At 35.5% G+C, this 18,343-nt stretch overlaps 2 protein-coding genes across 2 annotated transcripts; both read right to left on the minus strand.

Moving 5' to 3' along the window:
- Positions 1–274: 274 nt before the first annotated feature.
- Positions 275–8,138, minus strand: LOC123679340 (dnaJ homolog subfamily B member 13-like). Its single transcript, XM_045616898.1, has 5 exons — positions 7,986–8,138; positions 7,713–7,934; positions 5,513–5,835; positions 1,298–1,469; positions 275–605 (listed from the first exon to the last, which is right to left on the minus strand). Exons 1-5 carry the CDS (start codon positions 8,051–8,053, stop codon positions 341–343), a joined length of 1,050 nt encoding a protein of 349 aa, XP_045472854.1. The 5' UTR covers positions 8,054–8,138; the 3' UTR covers positions 275–340.
- A 3,112-nt stretch (positions 8,139–11,250) lies between these two features.
- Positions 11,251–12,873, minus strand: LOC123678625 (piggyBac transposable element-derived protein 4-like). The gene is made up of 3 exons (XM_045615756.1): positions 12,810–12,873; positions 11,787–12,727; positions 11,251–11,721 (listed from the first exon to the last, which is right to left on the minus strand). The coding sequence occupies exons 1-3, from the start codon at positions 12,871–12,873 to the stop codon at positions 11,251–11,253; spliced, it is 1,476 nt and encodes a 491-aa protein (XP_045471712.1).
- Positions 12,874–18,343: the final 5,470 nt, after the last annotated feature.

Consider the following 18,343-nt stretch of genomic DNA (forward strand, 5'->3'; position numbering starts at 1 on the left):
TGGATTTTGTAAAGGTGTATACTTGTTTCATTGCGGCAAAATCGCTATGGAAACTATCCTATTATAAATATCGCATGAAGTGATTAGTCATTCAAAATCTCAAATTCTAGACTAGCCTAAATACAAGTCTTGTAAATTATTAATTCTGATGCTTAGTGAGACTCTTTCTTCCAAATGATTGATTATAGGGTTTTTGTTGGTCTGAATTGGAAAGAAATTGAATTCGAAAAATAGGGCTACACAAGCATGTGAAACTCTGAAGAACAAAATTAAATAAGTTGCAATATAAAATTAGTTTATTTCTCTATATAATAATCTATAATAGGTAATTGTCAATCATTCATATTTGTGAAATTGGAGGAAACCTCTCGTCGGGTCCAACTCTCAAAATTTTATCGGCTAATATCAACTTGTTGATGGTTTCATGTTGCCTACAGCCTCCTCCCAATTTCGCTAAATGAAAACCTTTCGACAATAATTCTCTGCTTGCTTTCGGAAGGTAAGTCGGAAAGCAAATCTTAAATCTTATTCTCAAATTTCCTTTTTCTGGGTACTTCTCCAATATGGGCATTCCTTCCCCTTCGATTATTTTTTCGTAATCGTTGCTGCAAATAAGGAATAAATTTCAAACGAATTAATATTAATATCATATATACAGGGAGGTTCACAATGAAGTCCTATATTTGCGAGGCTTATAACTTTTGATAGGAGAGCTATAGAGTGCTCAAACTTTTTGCATAATATTCCTTACATCCTTAAGTTTTTTCGGAGATAAGCTCTATCTTATAAAAAAATCTATAGGATAATTCAAATTTTCGACCAGAGTGTGCTTTTTCTTTAAAAAAAACCTTTTTTGAGATTATAACGTAATTGCTAGCTCCTATTTCTATAATTCTTACTTATTCACAGTTTTTAACTGTCTATCGAGCGTTAAGCAATTTTTTTCCAATGTATTCACAATTTTTTTTTGCTTATTCACATTAATAACCTCTTTCATATTGGACGCTCTCTTCAACGATTTTCACGACTTCTTGAATTCTTTCTTTGATATTCGAGCATACATTTGATATCTCCACCGTGTCGAGTCTTTCAAAGGCTGCTTCAATCATCACTTTTAATTCGCTTCGTTCTTTGAATACCTTATCTTTGACTTCATCCCAGAGGTAGTAGTCACAAGGATTTAATCATCATATGTTTGCTCCAGTATCAAAGAAAGACTTCAAGACGTCGATAAAACCGGTGGAGAGTGCGTCCAATATTTACTTCTTCATGAAGAAACTAAAATCTAAATACTTACTCAATCACATCCGTTATCGGTATTCTCATTGTTCTATGATCAATGGTATTGACGGTTACAATTGTCCCCAATAAAGCTTCCTCTAATGTGATCTCGACTACCATTATCAAGTCGTTGTCGTCCCGAATGAAGGTTTCATGTTCCTTGTCTTCTGTTATGAAGATCACATCGGCTAATGAAAAAAAAAATTACTATTCTCACACCATTTTTTGATTTATTATTATGAATAACCAGTTTTTGTTCACGTAGGTAGTTAGGGCTCAGGCGTGTTTGGGCCACTATTGGTAAGCGGGGCAGGTTTGTGGCGTCATTTAGATTCAAGAAGTGAAGAAGTGGAAGTTTTCTTCTCACGCTTTACCGTAAGTAGTGTAAGTTTCCTTTTACAGAAGCTATAGCCGTGACAATACGTCATAAAAGAAAAGCTTTCGAAATAAAAGTTACAGTGTATTTTATCTTATACAATACAGGGTGTCCCATAAGTGGCACGTCACAGTGACACCGGAGGTAGGTCAGCTAAAGAGGGACCTAACCAGCCTAACATGACCCCAGTAAAAGTTGCATGGTTTTCGAGTTATTACCAAATTACGTTTTTTAGTGAATTTTCACCTTTTTTAACATTGTCAGGGTCAGAATTCTGCTGGAAAGCTCTCGAAGCTTATTTTTTTTTGTTGTAATGGAATCTTAAATAGTTATTTAAGATGACATGAGTATGATTCTGTCAAAAAGTTATGTGGATTTCCGTAAATTAATGGATAAATCTTGATTTCAATTGCTAGCAAAACGAGAACTTCGGCTTTGGACACCTGCTGTGAAAAAAAAATCCTTGAAACAAAACGAGCAAGTAACATCAAAAAATTGGGCATTTTAGACAGGATTAGAAATGGTACAATACACGAATCTTATGCCCATAAAACTAGGTATTTTCATCATTTTACCGATGCCCTATTTAACTAAGTTGAAACTAGAAACCCCGCTATCAGGTAATTTTGCCGCTTGCTATGACAATACATTTGATACCGGGCTTTGTTATTATTTGTTAAAGTCACAATAGGGAAAAAGGAATATTATTGAAAAAAAAGGTAAATTAATTAAAAACAGACTTAACTTTCGATTATTCATTTAATTCGTAAATCTAACTTACAGTAAATGTTCAAACTGTTTCCCTCGGACTCTAATGCATAAATGACACCATTTTATAAAATTACGATTCAATTTTCTTAAACTAAGTGTATGCAAAACCAATAAGAAGCGAGGAAGAATTGCGTGAACGCGTATTCGACGCAGCCCGGACCATATCGGAAATTAGTTTAAGAAAATTGAATCGTAATTTTATAAAACGGTGTCATTTATGCATTAGAGTCCGAGGGAAACAGTTTGAACATTTACTGTAAGTTAGATTTAAGAATTAAATAAATAATCGAAAGTTAAGTCTGTTTTTAATTAATTTACCTTTTTTTTCAATAATATTCCTTTTTCGCTTCCCCTAATCCATCTTTTTCCCTATTGTGACTTTAACAAATAATAACAAAGCCCGGTATCAAATGTAATGTCATAGCAAGCGGCAAAATTACCTGATAGCGGGGTTCCTAGTTTCAACTTAGTTAAATAGGGCATCGGTAAAATGATGAAAATACCTAGTTTTATGGGCATAAGATTCGTGTATGGTACCATTTCTAAATCTGTCTAAAATGCCCAATTTTTTGATGGTACTTGCTCGTTTTGTTTCAAGGATTTTTTTTTCACAGCAGGTGTCCAAAGTCGAAGTTCTCGTTTTGCTAGCAATTGAAATCAAGATTTATCCATTAATTTACGGAAATCCACATAACTTTTTGACAGAATCATACTCATGTCATCTTAAATAACTATTTAAGATTCCATTACAACAAAAAAATAAGCTTCGAGAGCTTTCCAGCAGAATTCTGACCCTGACAATGTTAAAAAAGGTGAAAATTCACTAAAAAACGTAATTTGGTAATAACTCGAAAACCATGCAACTTTTACTGGGGTCATGTTAGGCTGGTTAGGTCCCTCTTTAGCTGACCTACCTCCGGTGTCACTGTGACGTGCCACTTATGGGACACCCTGTATAACAAATAACAAAAAAAACCTAAAAACGAGATATTTGCAAAAGAAGGCCAAAAACCGATTTTGTGAACTTTGACCTTAGATTTTAACAGTCGCGGACACACTACCATTTATGTACGGTTTAAAGACAACTTTTAGGAGGTTTAAATACAAGTTTATAAAAGTTTATAGCTGGGTATAGATTAGTACCTGCTTTTTACTAATTTTACTGGACTAATTTCTTGAAATGAGAAAATATATTAGGTGTACAACTTTATTTCCGCCGTTTTGCAATGGTTGGCTGTAGCGGTAAGTGGTAGTCGAAATAACTAGATCGTAGATGTCATGCAATAAACTTAGGTATTTTTAAATATAACGTCATCAAAATATTAGTCGATTTGTGTCTGCATCATGAAGTTATTCTTGATTAAACATGTCAGCTTACGAGCCGAATTCTTGTCATTTGCGGGATGTTTTGATTTTCTGCTTCAATATGAAGAAATATGCGGCTGAGGCTCGTCGAATGCTCTCAAATACCTATAATTTTCAAGAAAAATTTTTCTTGAAAATTTCTGCACGCCTGTAAAGGAGATACTAAGACCTTACCAAAAAAGTACCACATGACCCACTTTCTTCTTCTTGGCGTGCCCTATCCGTTCCGGACGTTGGCAATCAACATGGCAAGTTTTATCTTGTTCGCTGCGTTTCTAAAAAGTTGACCCACTTTATGACTTTTATGACCCACTTTACCTACTCAAAAAATTTAGAGGGTTGATGGGGATGGCACAGGGTGCAACAAAAATCCTTCCAAAATGCATAAAAATTTGGTGAAAGTGAAACAAAAATTGACCTGTTTCAGGATTTTGTTGCCAAATATTTTTCTTCTGAGAAAATGAATTTGTTCCATAATTTTGACGCGCACTGTACAGTGCATCCCATTTTGGGTGAGACAGCCAGGTTTCTAGCTTGTTATTTAAGATAGAGCCTTGCGGTTTTCACGTTCCTGTCCTACTTTTTCGTGAAACTCAAGTTGATCTAATCAGATTTTGCGTAACTGTTTCCGTTCAAGAGATACAGGGCGATTTTGGAAATTGATACTTTTCGGACCCCTCCTTTATCTCCGAAATTATTAGAAATAATGCTGAGGTGAAAACTACGTCTGAATCAGAATTCTGCGTAGAATCCAGTGGCGTACTCAATTTTTTTTTCGGGGTATGGTTGTGAAGATTCAACACAAACCTATATTTTTTTTAATGGAACACCCTATATACCATTACTTCGTTGAATTCGTTATTTTTTTCCCTTCAAAATGATGTATGATACTATGTAGGTAGGTTGTTCAGAAATGTTGAAAAAACATCAAATAATGATGATTTTTTTGTAAATGGGCCATGAATTTTCGATGTTTCAATAAGAGGATTATTACTTTCGTTTTTTAAAAGTAGAAGGTCATTGATGACACAAATATCCTTGTTGTTATTATGGCTACTATGCATTTGGGAGCATTGTTTTATCAAGTAGGCATTGGAGGGAAAAAACTAATCTGATCTAGCTGTCATCACTATTGATTATTGTTATTATTATTGATTCTTCATTTATATGGGAAATACATCGCCCATTAACGAAAAATCATCATTATTTGATGTTTTAGTGTTTTTTTCAACATTTCTGAACATCTGACCTACATAGTTTCATACATCATTTTGAAGGGAAAAAAATTACGAATTCAACGAAGTAATGATATACAGGGTGTTCCATTAGAAAAAATATAGGTTTGTGTTGAATCTTCAAAACCATACCCCGAAAAAAAAAATTGAGTACGCCACTGGATTCTACGCAGAATTCTGATTCATACGTAGTTTTCACCTCAGCATTATTTCTAATAACTTCGGAGATAAAGGAGGGGTCCGAAAAGTATCAATTTCCAAAATCGCCCTGTATCTCTTGAACGGAAAAAGTTATGCAAAATCTGATTAGACCAACTTGAGTTTCACGAAAAAGTAGGACAGGAACATGAAAACCGCAAGGCTCTATCTAAAATAACAAGCGAGAAACCTGGCAGTCTCATCCAAAATGGGATGCACTGTACATTAACTTTTCATTTGGAACTATTTACTGAATAATAATAATATCTCATAAATAGAGACATACCCGGTTCATAAGCGGGATGCTGGTCTCCCTCCTCGAAAAACACAATCTCTGTACCAGGTCTCATGCCAGGCTTGATAGGAATCGATAGTATTTTCTCAGTCACCTCCGTTCTGGTTCGCTTTTCATCAACAAAGGTCAACCTATGAATTTTCATTTTCTTCACGCCACCGAAAAATATCTCGTGCAGGCTCAGAACCAATGGGTGTTTTATGGGAGGCTTCTTCTCTTTCACCGCCTTGTTCTCGGTTGTCTCGTATATAGCCGGAGGATTTTTCAAATAGTCCAGCAGGTCAGCGTAGGGCGAATCAGTGCCGAAGAACTCTCTGAAATTATTTAAAAGACGATAGGTAGTTAGATAATAATTGATGATAAGTGAATTTGTTGAGACTACAAGGCAGATCAAAATTAACTTAATTTCTTTATTTGATACTGAAAATAAAGAAAACTACTTTCACACGCAGTAGCGGGTCGACGATTTCCAGGGACTTACGCTTGAAAACTTTCACCCCCAGCTCTACTTTTAAAATTTCTTTCGAAACAATTTTCAATAAGAATTCAGTTTTTATACAACAAACATAAATTCAATTGATTCAAATATAAAAAATGAATCGAAATTAACACGAATGTGAACAACTTCACAAGAGTAAATCAGGTACAAAATAAAAATCAATATTTCTTTCTACAAAAAACAAATGAACATGAGCATGAAAAATAAAAAAGAAATATTATATGAAATGCCGAAAAACTAACCAATTAAACTTTTTTCTATAATTTTTATGTCTGCAAATTCTTTTATTGCAGCATCATAATCCAGTACCTATACTTAATTCGGAGATGGCCGAAAATTGATAAAATTGGGATCATTGGTATCATCAATATACATATAAACGAAAAAATCCATATTATTATATTCAAACGCAAATATCGATATATTTTAACTGAAGTTATTTGTTTGGTTCTCAATTAATTATTCATATCAAGTTCGTTAAAATTCGGTCAAAAATTAATTTCTCCTAGAGATCTGGACATTAGTCAGAATATTGAAATATAACGCTGAAAACCCTCCAAACCTCGGATTCGAACACTTAGTGTTAGGTTTACAATAGTGAATATCTTGTAGAAACTAAAAATGAATAGTGGAAAGACTATAAAATTTTCTCCCATCTTAGAAAATAATTCAATGATTGGAAAATGAACAATTATTTTTGAAATATCGGAGAAGCCTGGAATTTAAAACGATATGAAAGAATGAGATTTCACAAATATGAAACCGAAACAATAAAGCTTAGCTTTTATAGTGCAGAAAAAAAAATGATATAACTCGAATTGTAAGCTCAAAGTTGAAAAGAAATTGGTCATTTACACCAACACTGTTCAGTTAAAATAAATATGATTAATATTCAGAACTAGGAAATGCCAAAAAAGTGTATTGCACTTCGCATTTCAAAGGGATGCCACTTTATTGGATGACTTTATTGCCACTGTTGCGGAAATTCATTACAGACAGATAAAAATAATTGTAGGCAACATGCAGAAGCGGAAGCAGGAAAAAATAATATAACTCGAATTATAAGTTCAAAGTTGAAAAGAAATTGGTCATTTACACTAACACTGTTCAGTTAAAATAAATATGATTAATATTCAGAACTAGGAAATGCCAAAAAAGTGTATTGCACTTCGCATTTCAAAGGGATGCCACTTTATTGGATGACTATATTGCCACTGTTGCGGAAATTTATTGCAGATAGATAAAAATCATTGGAGGCAACATGCATAAGCGGAACCTTTTTGATTTGATGTAATTTTTTTACTGACAGCAGAATTTTTGCAATGGGTCTGGTTGCGATTCGTGTGATTGTGGCAATTTACAGGTTATTCTTCCTTATTTCATTATTTTTCATTTTCAATTGTAGGACAAATTTTCATTGTGAAGAAACGTTGATTCGATCAGGGGCCCCTGTGGATCTCTGAACAATATGCTTCAGCCTTCAGCGTACAAAGCACTATTCACACATCTATTTTAATTGAAGTAGCTGGAAACTGGATTCAGACGGCACAAGACCGAAAAAGATGGCTAGAGTTAAGGGAGGCTATCGTTCAGCAGTGGACGGGATGAGCTTTATGATGATGATGATGATGAATATCTTGCACTTTCCTGGCGAGAAAATCTGAATGTTATCAAAGATGACCAAAAACGTACCGATACGTCAGAAGGGGATCACCATGATAATGATAAGGGTGGATAAATTCATCTTTTGTGGGAACCCCTGACTTCAACCCTTCTTCGCCATACTGATCAAATATAGCACGTCGATATGGGTCACCCAAGACGTCATACGCTTCACAAATCAAACTGAAAACCTCTTTGGCGTTTGGTTGTTTAAGACGTTCAGGGTGAAACTCTAGGGCTAATCCCCTATACCTGAAAATTGATCATTTAAACACTTCAATAAAATGTTTCAGTATCATTTACGCTTTTTTTATATCCAGACTTGTGCTTGTACGAGGTATTTGTAGAATCCCGTAATAATCGATACCCATCTCGATATTCTATTCATTAACTTTGACAATAAGGCTGACAGTAAGTACAAAAATTAGGAGCACTGACGTGAAGTTAGAAGATGCATAGAATCCCTGGTGTGTGTACTAAATCGATTTTGTTTCAGACTTTTTGAGATAGTCCACCTGTTGCTTTGGTGTTCTGCTTACAAGAGTTCTGTAAGGTGGCGCTCTTCAGAAATTTTCGAATTCCCGCTATCTGTATAGGTACCATGATAATATTTCATTTTATCATGACGTTCAACTACTGAACTACTACCAGATGGCAATCAAATTCTAATTTCATGATTATCGTCGAGAAGCCACCCGAATAAAGTTGATCTGTCTATATTGAAGTTGCAGATCGAAGGAATTATAGCAGTGAGCAAGTTCACATGACAAGCGCGTTTTGACAACGCGCGTTTACTAGTACATACATGAATTTTCTTCGAAGCGTACACATGTAAACGCGCGTTTTTATGGAGCGCGCGTTGGACGCTGTGCCAGCGCTCGACCGTTGTAAGCGCGCGTTGGCTCGCGCTTTGAGATCATAGGTTTCTAATAGTGATGGGACGAGTCGTATTATTCTTAACTCGATCTACTCGAGTTGAATCGATGGCCAACTCGGTTTCAAAGTCGAGTTGACTCGAGTCGGCCGCATCCGGGCCCAACTCGAATAACTCGCTGCGTTCACCGCACCGAGTGAAGTATTATCGCGTCGACTTCGACTGCAGCCGCACATAGGTCAATTTTAACCATCTACGCGGCCAAAATTGGATTTTAAAAACTAACGATAATCATTTAAAACAAATTATCGTCGATTAGAAAACATTCCAGGTAATCCTAAATTAATCATTATAACCACCCCAGGTACATCCTGAGCGTGCACAGATGGTTGGAACTTGACCAATCAACCAGTGCGCTCTTCTTCGAGATCACAGAGTTTGAAACAACAACAAATTTGAACATAAATATTTCATTACCGGTGTCAGTTTTTGGAGTGAAAGTGATGGATTTCGATAACCCTGTTAATATTCTTCATTTCTAATATAATTTACTTAGTCTCAATGCAAAATTAGTATATTTACGTAGTATATAACAAAGAGTGTTTTCTTAAACAAATTTTGAAGTAACTTTAAGCTTCAAAAGTTAATTTGTTGCAGTCCTCCTTTAAACCCCGTGATTATTCTTTTGTTATCATGAAGTACCATCCTTTCCTTAGTAAATGTCACCAAAATTTCCGGAACATCGGGTGTGAAAACTGTTACCCGGATTTACCTTTATGGAATAATGAAAGACCAAAATTTACCAAATTTTGAAGCAAAACTCGATTATCTGGAAAATCACTTACTATCGAACTATGGCACTAGTGATGACAATTTAAAAACAATTAAACCACGATTTTAATACATGGGGAAACTATCATTGAAAAAGCTTTACTACCAATAGGTCAATTGTCGAAGGAGGCTGCAGAAGCGCGTAATAAACATTTCCGCGTATATCGTGAGAATTTCGCTAGAAAGTTTTCTAGAGAACTATACAACCTTGATGTATATCACAGATTACTTTTAACTTCGGATCCATTGATAAACAGTATTAGGCCCAAAAAAACATCAATATCAAAAAGTTTTTGTCCTGAAACAATAGAAATGCTATTGCCGGCAGATTCCAACTCGAACCCGATTCAGATTGCGAGGAAGATGACTCTTTAATTGAATAAAAATATTATTACTGCACAAAGATATGTATTTTTTATGTTATTTTGCGGAGAAATTGTTTCACTCAACGTGAAAATGAAATAAATCCAACATTTGTTTTGAATATCACGGCTTTTCATTTACGGAATCCCAAGACGACTTTTTTTTCTATTCCAATGTTTTTTTATTTACATTTTACGAGATGAACTGATTAAAAAATCTTTAATCAGAAATATAATACTGCATAGAAAGGATACCGAATATAAATGATAAAAGTGACTATTTCCCTCGTCGTAATTTGCACCAATCAGAAACGCGAATTTTGAATTACAAATGGTTTCTAGGTGGAAAAACTGTTTGGCAGGACCTGTCAGCAGTTTATTCGCGTTTACCCGCGGCAAAACTTGACAGTTGTTGTCACCAAAAATTACAATACCTTTGAAAACAAACGTAATTATAATCTCCAAGGACACCAGAAAACGACGTGCAACAATTTTTTCTGATTTTTTTGTCAAGTGCTAGTTAGTCAGCTTATATCGTGAAAATGAGTCGCTTTGGAAGCGATTCTTTGTCTAATATTGATCTGGCGATTGAGAAAAGTATACCGTATAATACCCTCAGAACTCATACTTCAATATGGAAACAGTTCATGACATTCTGCTAAGCAAAGAACTATGAGCTTATGGAAAACACAACTTTAGAACAACTAAACCTAATTCTGAAAGATTGGGTGTGGAATATGAAGAAGGAAAACGGTGAAAATTACAAAGAACTAGTTGTGAAGACAATGTGGAACACCGTTGCAAAAAAAATGCAAGAAATGTATTTTGTGAAGTGGAAAATAATTTTTGACCCATTTAACAGGTTGACTGCCACAGCGGGTGTATACGACCGCTCACGTTTTTTCCTGAGATGCCTGGCGGTCGTATACGCCCGCTATGGTGCATCATTCTTTTCATGATCTCCGTTCGCCAGCGGTCTCTTTTAGGATCGATATAATTATATATTTCGACCGCTGTGGCATATGAGCTCATAATACTACTACGAATTTTTGAATATCTCATTCAATAAAAAAAAGGGCTTGCAATTGAAAACATAATTTTTATTGTTGGAAAAAATTCAACAAAAATAAAATAAAATAGTATTGAAAGAAACATTTCTTATTTCGTGTGAACATCATGAAAACACTCGATACAGTAATGTGGTTGATTTTCACAGGATTCACAGTAGGTGATTACTTTTTTCACTCGATTTTTTGTGATTTCACCTCGCAGTTTTTTAGAGTAACAGCCTTTACAATATTTCCTCATTTTATCATATGGACCTTGCTTTTTCAGTAAGGTATGTATTTTCTCTAGATCTTTGGCAGGTTTGTCAGGTTTGTCTCCCTCCTCTGGAAATAATAGGGACCTTATGAGGTTCTCCCTGAACTCTGTAATTTTTTTGTCAGACAATTGGTTGAATACTATATGAGAATTCACAAGAGCTGTTCCCAGAAGGAACTCAATCCCAAGTTTTCTGTACCACTTCAGAGATTTTCTCAGTGGTGAGTGATAACTTGCCATTTGATAATGATTGGTCAATTGAAGATTTTGCTTCATTGTATTCCACAATGGCTCGTGGTTTTGTCCTTGTACCATTACGACCCTGAATATCGACGGTTTCAGTTGTATGTTTTGTGGATAGGACAAGAACGTCTCTTTTATCTTTCCACTTCAAAACACATATACCTTTTTCATTTTCCAAACCAAAAACCTCACCTTTTTTCAGTTTTTTTCGAATCACTTCTTTCGGGTTGCCGCGACGATTAGCCCTCAATGTACCAATATAGTGAGTTTTGCGGTCTAGCAGTACATTAGCCAGCTCAAGGCTAGTATAGTAGTTATCAGCCACTATAGTTCTGCCTGTGTCGAGTAGATTTTCGGACAAATTCAGCACGACATTGGTTGGTACAGATGCATTACCTTCTTTTTCCTTGCCAGCATAAATTCGAATATTCCATGTGTATCCATTCTCACAGCATAGTTTGAACAATTTACCCCATATTTATGCGTTTTATTTGGTATATACTGCTTCATTAGGAGACGACCTTGGAAGGGAATAACTGAATCATCGATACAGAATATTCTACCAGGAGTGTACACACTTTGAAAATTTTTCACCAATCTGTCTAGTAGAGGTTTTATTTTATGTAATCTATCCCCCACTGTACAAGTTTCATTATCAGAGAAATGCCACATCCTGAGAAGTAATTGGAATCTGTTTCTCGACATTATCTTCGAAATACAGGCCATTTTGTAGAGACAATCTGTGCTCCAATATTTCTCCAAGGATGGCATCCGAACCATACCCATATATGCTACAATTCCAATAAATTTTAGCATTTCATTTTGATCAGTTGGAAACCATTTGTGCAGCCTAGAATAGTTGCTAACGTTTTCTTTATCACATAATACTTGAGTCGCGTATAAATTAGTCTGATGAACCATTTCATTGACGATTTCTTCATCAACGAAACAACGAAAACATTTATATGGAGATAATTCGTTGATGAGAACTGCAGCATAACCAGCATTCAAACCACTTTCAGAAGAATATTCAAAAATTTTGTGTGCTCCTACTGGCGCCTTCCATAAATGTTCAATTGGGTGAACAATTTCTGCTTCGTTATCCGATTGCATATCTTCTAATCTGTTCCTGGAATCTTCTCCAGGCACAAAGTTTTCGGGTTCTTGAGTCCTCTCTTCGAGAAGTTCTGCATTTTCTTCAAAATCAACAGCTTGAAGTGATTTTGAACAACACGGCTGGAATTCAGAAGGCTCTTTTCTTACTTCTGATTTTTTTTTCTTGAATACCTTCTTCTTGGCAAAATCAATTTTATTCTCTTCAATCGATGCATCAGAACTTATACTAAAATCTTCCTCACTAGATGGCAAAAACATCGGATCCAAATCCGAATCGAAGGAACTATTTTCATCCTCTGTAAAAAAAATAATCTAATCAAAACCACAGTAATACGTAATATCAAATTCCAAACATATTTTCATGTATGAAATATTTACCTGATGTTTCATCCTTCAGCTTTTTTAGTGCTAAATCAACTATTTTCCTAGCACGAGAACTCATTTTCACGCTCACTGCACCCTTTACGACTTACGCGGTCAATAGAAACAAATAAACTAATGCCCTGTAAACTGCGACACTAACATATTCTTACAAGATCTAACACGAATAGTCGCCCGCACGACGGCCGCCATGGCGTGGAAGGTATAAACATGCCGCCCATGCTCCAGCGGGCGTATACGACCGCCCTATCATTTTTTCGAAATATGGAGTTGTTTTTTGGAATTGGATAAAATAGATCATTGCATCTCATTCAGGTTTCTGTCAGAAGTACATTTTTCGACTTGGCACCAAATGCATTTTTTATTATTTTTATGCGGCAGTCAACCTGTTAAAGACATTATCTTTAAGTCTAGTAGGGAAGCTCGTAATGCGAAAAGAAGGAATTTGCAGACGTGTGCAAATAAAAGGAAGTGCAGCTCTGCTTCATTGAAATTGGATGAGTATTATGCAATGGTTTCATTATGGGATGAAAACACTCCAGCAGGACTCCAACGGAAATTTAACCATATCGCTTCAGTGGAACTTGCCTGGAGAGGTGGAGAAGCAGTAAACTGCAAAGTTTATTATTTTAAAGAGGAAGTGGATAATTCTGGGATAAAAACAGGTAGAATACACATTTTTTCAAATAACTGATTTTCAAAAATCCAACTTTTTAGGAAGAGTAGAATATAATCCTCTCTTCAATAAAACGGCACAGGGTGGAGAAAAAAAATGGCCGAAAGTAAACGGCTGGTCCCTAACACGAAGAACCCAACCTTTTGTCCAGTCCGCCTATTTAAAATTCGGATGGTTAAACGTTCATCTAGAATAACAACTGATAGATTATTCTTAACCAATAACCCATCATGGAACAAAGAACTTTCAAGTGGATGGTACAAAAACACTCCAGTGGGAAAAAATGAACTTTCGAAATGGACTAAAGAAGCGGCAGAGAAGGCAGGATTGAATACAAAAGGAATAAAAATAACAAACCACTCTATGCGGTCGACAGCAGTCAGTAACTTAGCTAAAGCAGGGGTAGGTGAACAACAATTAATTAAAATTACTGGCCACAGTTCAGCCAACTCAATTAAACCTTATCTGCAAATGGATAATGAGCACTACTCCAACATCATAAACACCCTTAGAAGTGACGCCTCAGAACCTCCAGCTAAAAAGCAGAAAACAGAAGATCCTGCAGTCACTCCTCCCGCTTCTCACTCAACAGATTACATTAATGATGTACCTACACCCCACATCTTCAATGAATCAACAAAAAATTCAAACAATACCCCTACCGTGTACCAAAATTGCAATTTATATTTTAATTGTACCATAAATAATTAAATTTGTAGTATTTTGGATGAAATAAAATTGAGTATCTGTTTTTCAGTTTTCAAATTAATACCTATACATAGGTAATGCATGCAGAATAATCTGTTACTCAGGAAATAGTCTTGTCAAATACCATTCGGGCATCTAATTTTTCCTGTGAAAAAAATCGAAAAAACACATTGCAAAGTAATATTTTTTGACAAAAAGCATTCGTGCAGGTGCAAAAATCCTCGTCTTCGACTCGGATTTTTGTTGCCACCAGCACTCATGCTTCTTGTCAAAATATTACTTAGCAACGTGTTTTTTCAATTCTTTTCGGAAAAATTAGATGCCCTTATGATATTACTTACGAGAAAATATTTTTGGCCGCGTAGATCGTTAAAATTGACCTATGTGCGCCGTCGACCGAGTTGAACTCGGTTCATCCGATTTAAACTCGGTCGACGAGTTGGAACGTTGAAACTCGGTTGAACCGAGTTCAGTTCGGTAAAGGAAGGTTTGACCACAGATTACTACAGATGTTTCACTCTATGCATTTACAAAGGAAATCGTCACCGGCGTTTCGTTGACCTCGAATTCGCTCTACTCGTATTTATGAATGAGTTCGGGGTGAATCGGGGTGACCAATCAGAGAGCTAGATTGATTCTTTCGACTAATCGCAGCGATAGTTCAATTTGAATCGTGGATTTTGCGTTCGCTTAGGTTATGTTATTGAAAATGACGGTTCTAAGAAAATAAATTTCATTTTGTTCTTGCTTGATTTAAAATATTAATCGCAAATAATTCTACATTCAAATATTTCTCTCAATGTAGGATCGCTGCTCGAGCTCTCCTTGCAATCATAGTCTGCCGTAAACAGAGGAATCATTCGTCAGTAAGACGAAAAAGATTTTTTGAATCTCAGAGATACCAAGCAACCCTTAGAACATTAATGAGATTCTAAGAAGCAACCAATAGAGGTTTTTTTTTTAGAATCATGCTAGTATTCCAAGGAATTTCATTTTTGATACATACTTTCATACTCAGTTATTTTAGTGTATTGTTAGAAGTGTGGTGTAATTTTTAATTCTTGAGGTGTGATAAAGTTAGCTTGGCATTCAATATTCAAAGAGAATAGGAGTTGAATATAAGCAATCGGGTGAATTCAAAAATTTGAATGGGTTAATCTGACAAATCACATGCGTTTTGAACCTTTTAGAAAGAGTGGGAAGTTCGGTTATCTTTGTCATTTTTTACTACAGTAGTTCATAGTGAAATTCAAGGTCAACGAAACGCCGTGCCTAAAAACGGCAGAGTGAATTGTCTGGTTTGTCTGTGGTTTGACGCAGCGTCCCAACAACACCATGGCTTGATTCAGTTTACGTCGTATACGTATAGTTGTAACTCGTAAGATCGAACCCAACTCGGGCCAGCCACAGCTCGAGTTGCAACGGGAACGAACGGGGATTCAGGATTTACCGAATCGTATGGTTTCTTCAGAGTTCCGAGTTGACTCGAATAATCGCAAAGGTCGGCTGACTCGTTGAGATTGCAAATCGAGTTAATCGAGTTGAACAGCTCGAGTTGCCCATCGCTAGTTTCTAATGTAACCGTTCAGATGGGCGCGCTTGCACGAGCTGATAGACGACATGGACGTATTTACTTTTTTCTTTGGGCCGTTCGGTATATATGTCGATATCCCAAACAATATTCGAAAAAAGAATATATCAACACTATTATGAATACAGATTTCTCTGTAGGATTTATAATTAAAAAACATCGCCTATCACTTCGAATATAAACATTAATCCGAACATCGTTCGGATTATAGAATCATTTCTAGAGCGTGCAAACTCATTTTCATTGAAAAATGATGTACCTACTTTATATAAAAATATGTATTTCTGTTCATTACAGACAGTAATTGAATGATATGTTCGCCTGACTTTAGTGGACACTTTCTGAACAGGTTCATCTTCGTTGTCAGAGCTTTCATTTTTGAACATCAGCAATTATCTCATCACCTTTCTAAAACTCTGTGTCTCAATCTTTTTTCGTCATCACTTCGTGTCTTTTTTTGATTTTCTGTTTCATTTATTGGATCCCACTGAATCAAAACCTGGATCTAGTCCTTCTCCTGATACTCCCAAAGGAATCAAAGTTTCTGAATTTCATTATTCCGTTCGGATTACATAGTTCAGGCTGTTCGGATTATACATATAATTTTACCAATACGCTCTATTAGTGATGTCGTCACACACCGCCATTTCAGTTCTCCTAACCAGTTTAAATTGTCATTCAAATTAGTAGGTTGTCGTTGAAGAAATTGGCTTATTTTAATAAATAAGATTATTTAAGGAACGATTTTACTATTAATTGATAGACAGAAGGTACGAGATTAATGCCAGTAAGTTCGAACTTGAAGTTCAACTAATAAACACGGCTTTTCACAAAATCTGGGGAATGATACAGGATTCAAACTTATCTACTGGTATCTCGTTCCTTCTGTCTATCAATTAATACTGAAATCGTTCCTGAAATACTCTTACTTATAAAAATAAGCCAATTCCTTCAACGACACCGTACTTATTTGAATGACAACAATTTATTTGTTTGGATTCCGAACACTGACAGGAGAACTAAAATGGCGGTGTGTGACGTCACACTAATAGAGCGTATGTGCGTTCGGATTATTGGGTAGGTACTTCGGATTATCCATACATTACTGTATATGGCCAAGTAGGTACGCTCATTCCAAAAGGAAAGGATCTGCCGAACGTAATGATCCGCCACTGCTAACCGATGAGCTATCGAGGAAGCTAAAAGTTTTAACCGCATACGAGGAAGCCCTTCTGCCAGAATTAAATGTTGTTAGTAGGAAGTTAATGTTGAAAGGGAACTAATTCACTATCGGTGATCTCACGATCATCTTGTATCCAAGTTTTTAAGAATCTCCCGACCAACCAAGCAATATTAAGACAAAGATAAATTTGAAATAATGATATATACCAAATATTCAAATTTGCATATTTAATTGAGAATAACTTGAATGAATATATTTCATTCAATATAATATACATTCATAATGATATAGTAAAATTGTGGATTTGTAAAATGTATCACAATTCTACAACGTAATCTAACCATGTTGGGGACATGTAAAAATTGCGTATATTCTCTCTATTTATGTTTATTACTCTATGGTTTCAACTGAGATAGTTTCTATGTATCTTAACAAATACGTTTTCATACTAAATAAATTCGTTCGATATGCTCTATTTTTTTCTTGTTGCATGAAGTTCCATATGTGGCACAAACCAGTTTTCCTTAAATAAATTTCAAAATTCTGAGTATAGATTTTTTGTGAATTTTTACACCCATACAGAGATTAAGTGCTTTGCAAATTAATTTTTGGAAATAAATAAAAAATTCATGCGGTAATGAATTAATTTTTCACTTCGATCCAGGTTTCAAAAAGCTCAAGGGCGTAGAAATGGGGGGGGAGTGGGGGTAATTACCCCCCATGATTTTCAAAATATGAAATTTCAGAAATCAGGTTTCAAAAGGCTCAAGCACGTAGAAATGGGGGTAATTACCCTTCCCCCATGATTTTCTAAATATAAAATTTCAGAAATCTCGCAAAGACGAAGAACGACAATACATCCATAAAATGAACCAATAATAATCATTTTACTTTCCCTTGAAATCGACACGTCAATTAAAAATCGGACCCCTTTACGGTTTATGAATTTATTATCGCTTTCAAGATGAGTACTTTTATTGCACTACACACTCATCTTTATCCGAGGTTATGATTTTCCTTTATCCGCTATTCCTTTTCTCGGCATCGCCATCTGTGATTTTTGCATTCGTCATCGGTATACACTTACCCGTTGTTTTCGGTTTTTTGTATCATTCTCGTCACAAAATTTCAATACGTAGTTATGAAAGAATTGAACTGAGTAATTCGCATCGAAAAATGGTCTGGCCTGGTTTGTACAGTGCATCCCATTTTGGGTGAGACATCATTATTTGATGTTTTAGAGTTTTTTTTAACATTTATGAACATCCTACCTACATAGTATCATACATCATTTTGAAGGGAAAAAAATAACGAATTCAACGAAGTAATGATATACATGGTGTTCCATTAAAAAAAATATAGGTGTGTGTTGA

The sequence above is a fragment of the Harmonia axyridis genome, chromosome 4, assembly GCF_914767665.1.
Source record: "Harmonia axyridis chromosome 4, icHarAxyr1.1, whole genome shotgun sequence".
Taxonomy (NCBI): domain Eukaryota; kingdom Metazoa; phylum Arthropoda; class Insecta; order Coleoptera; family Coccinellidae; genus Harmonia; species Harmonia axyridis.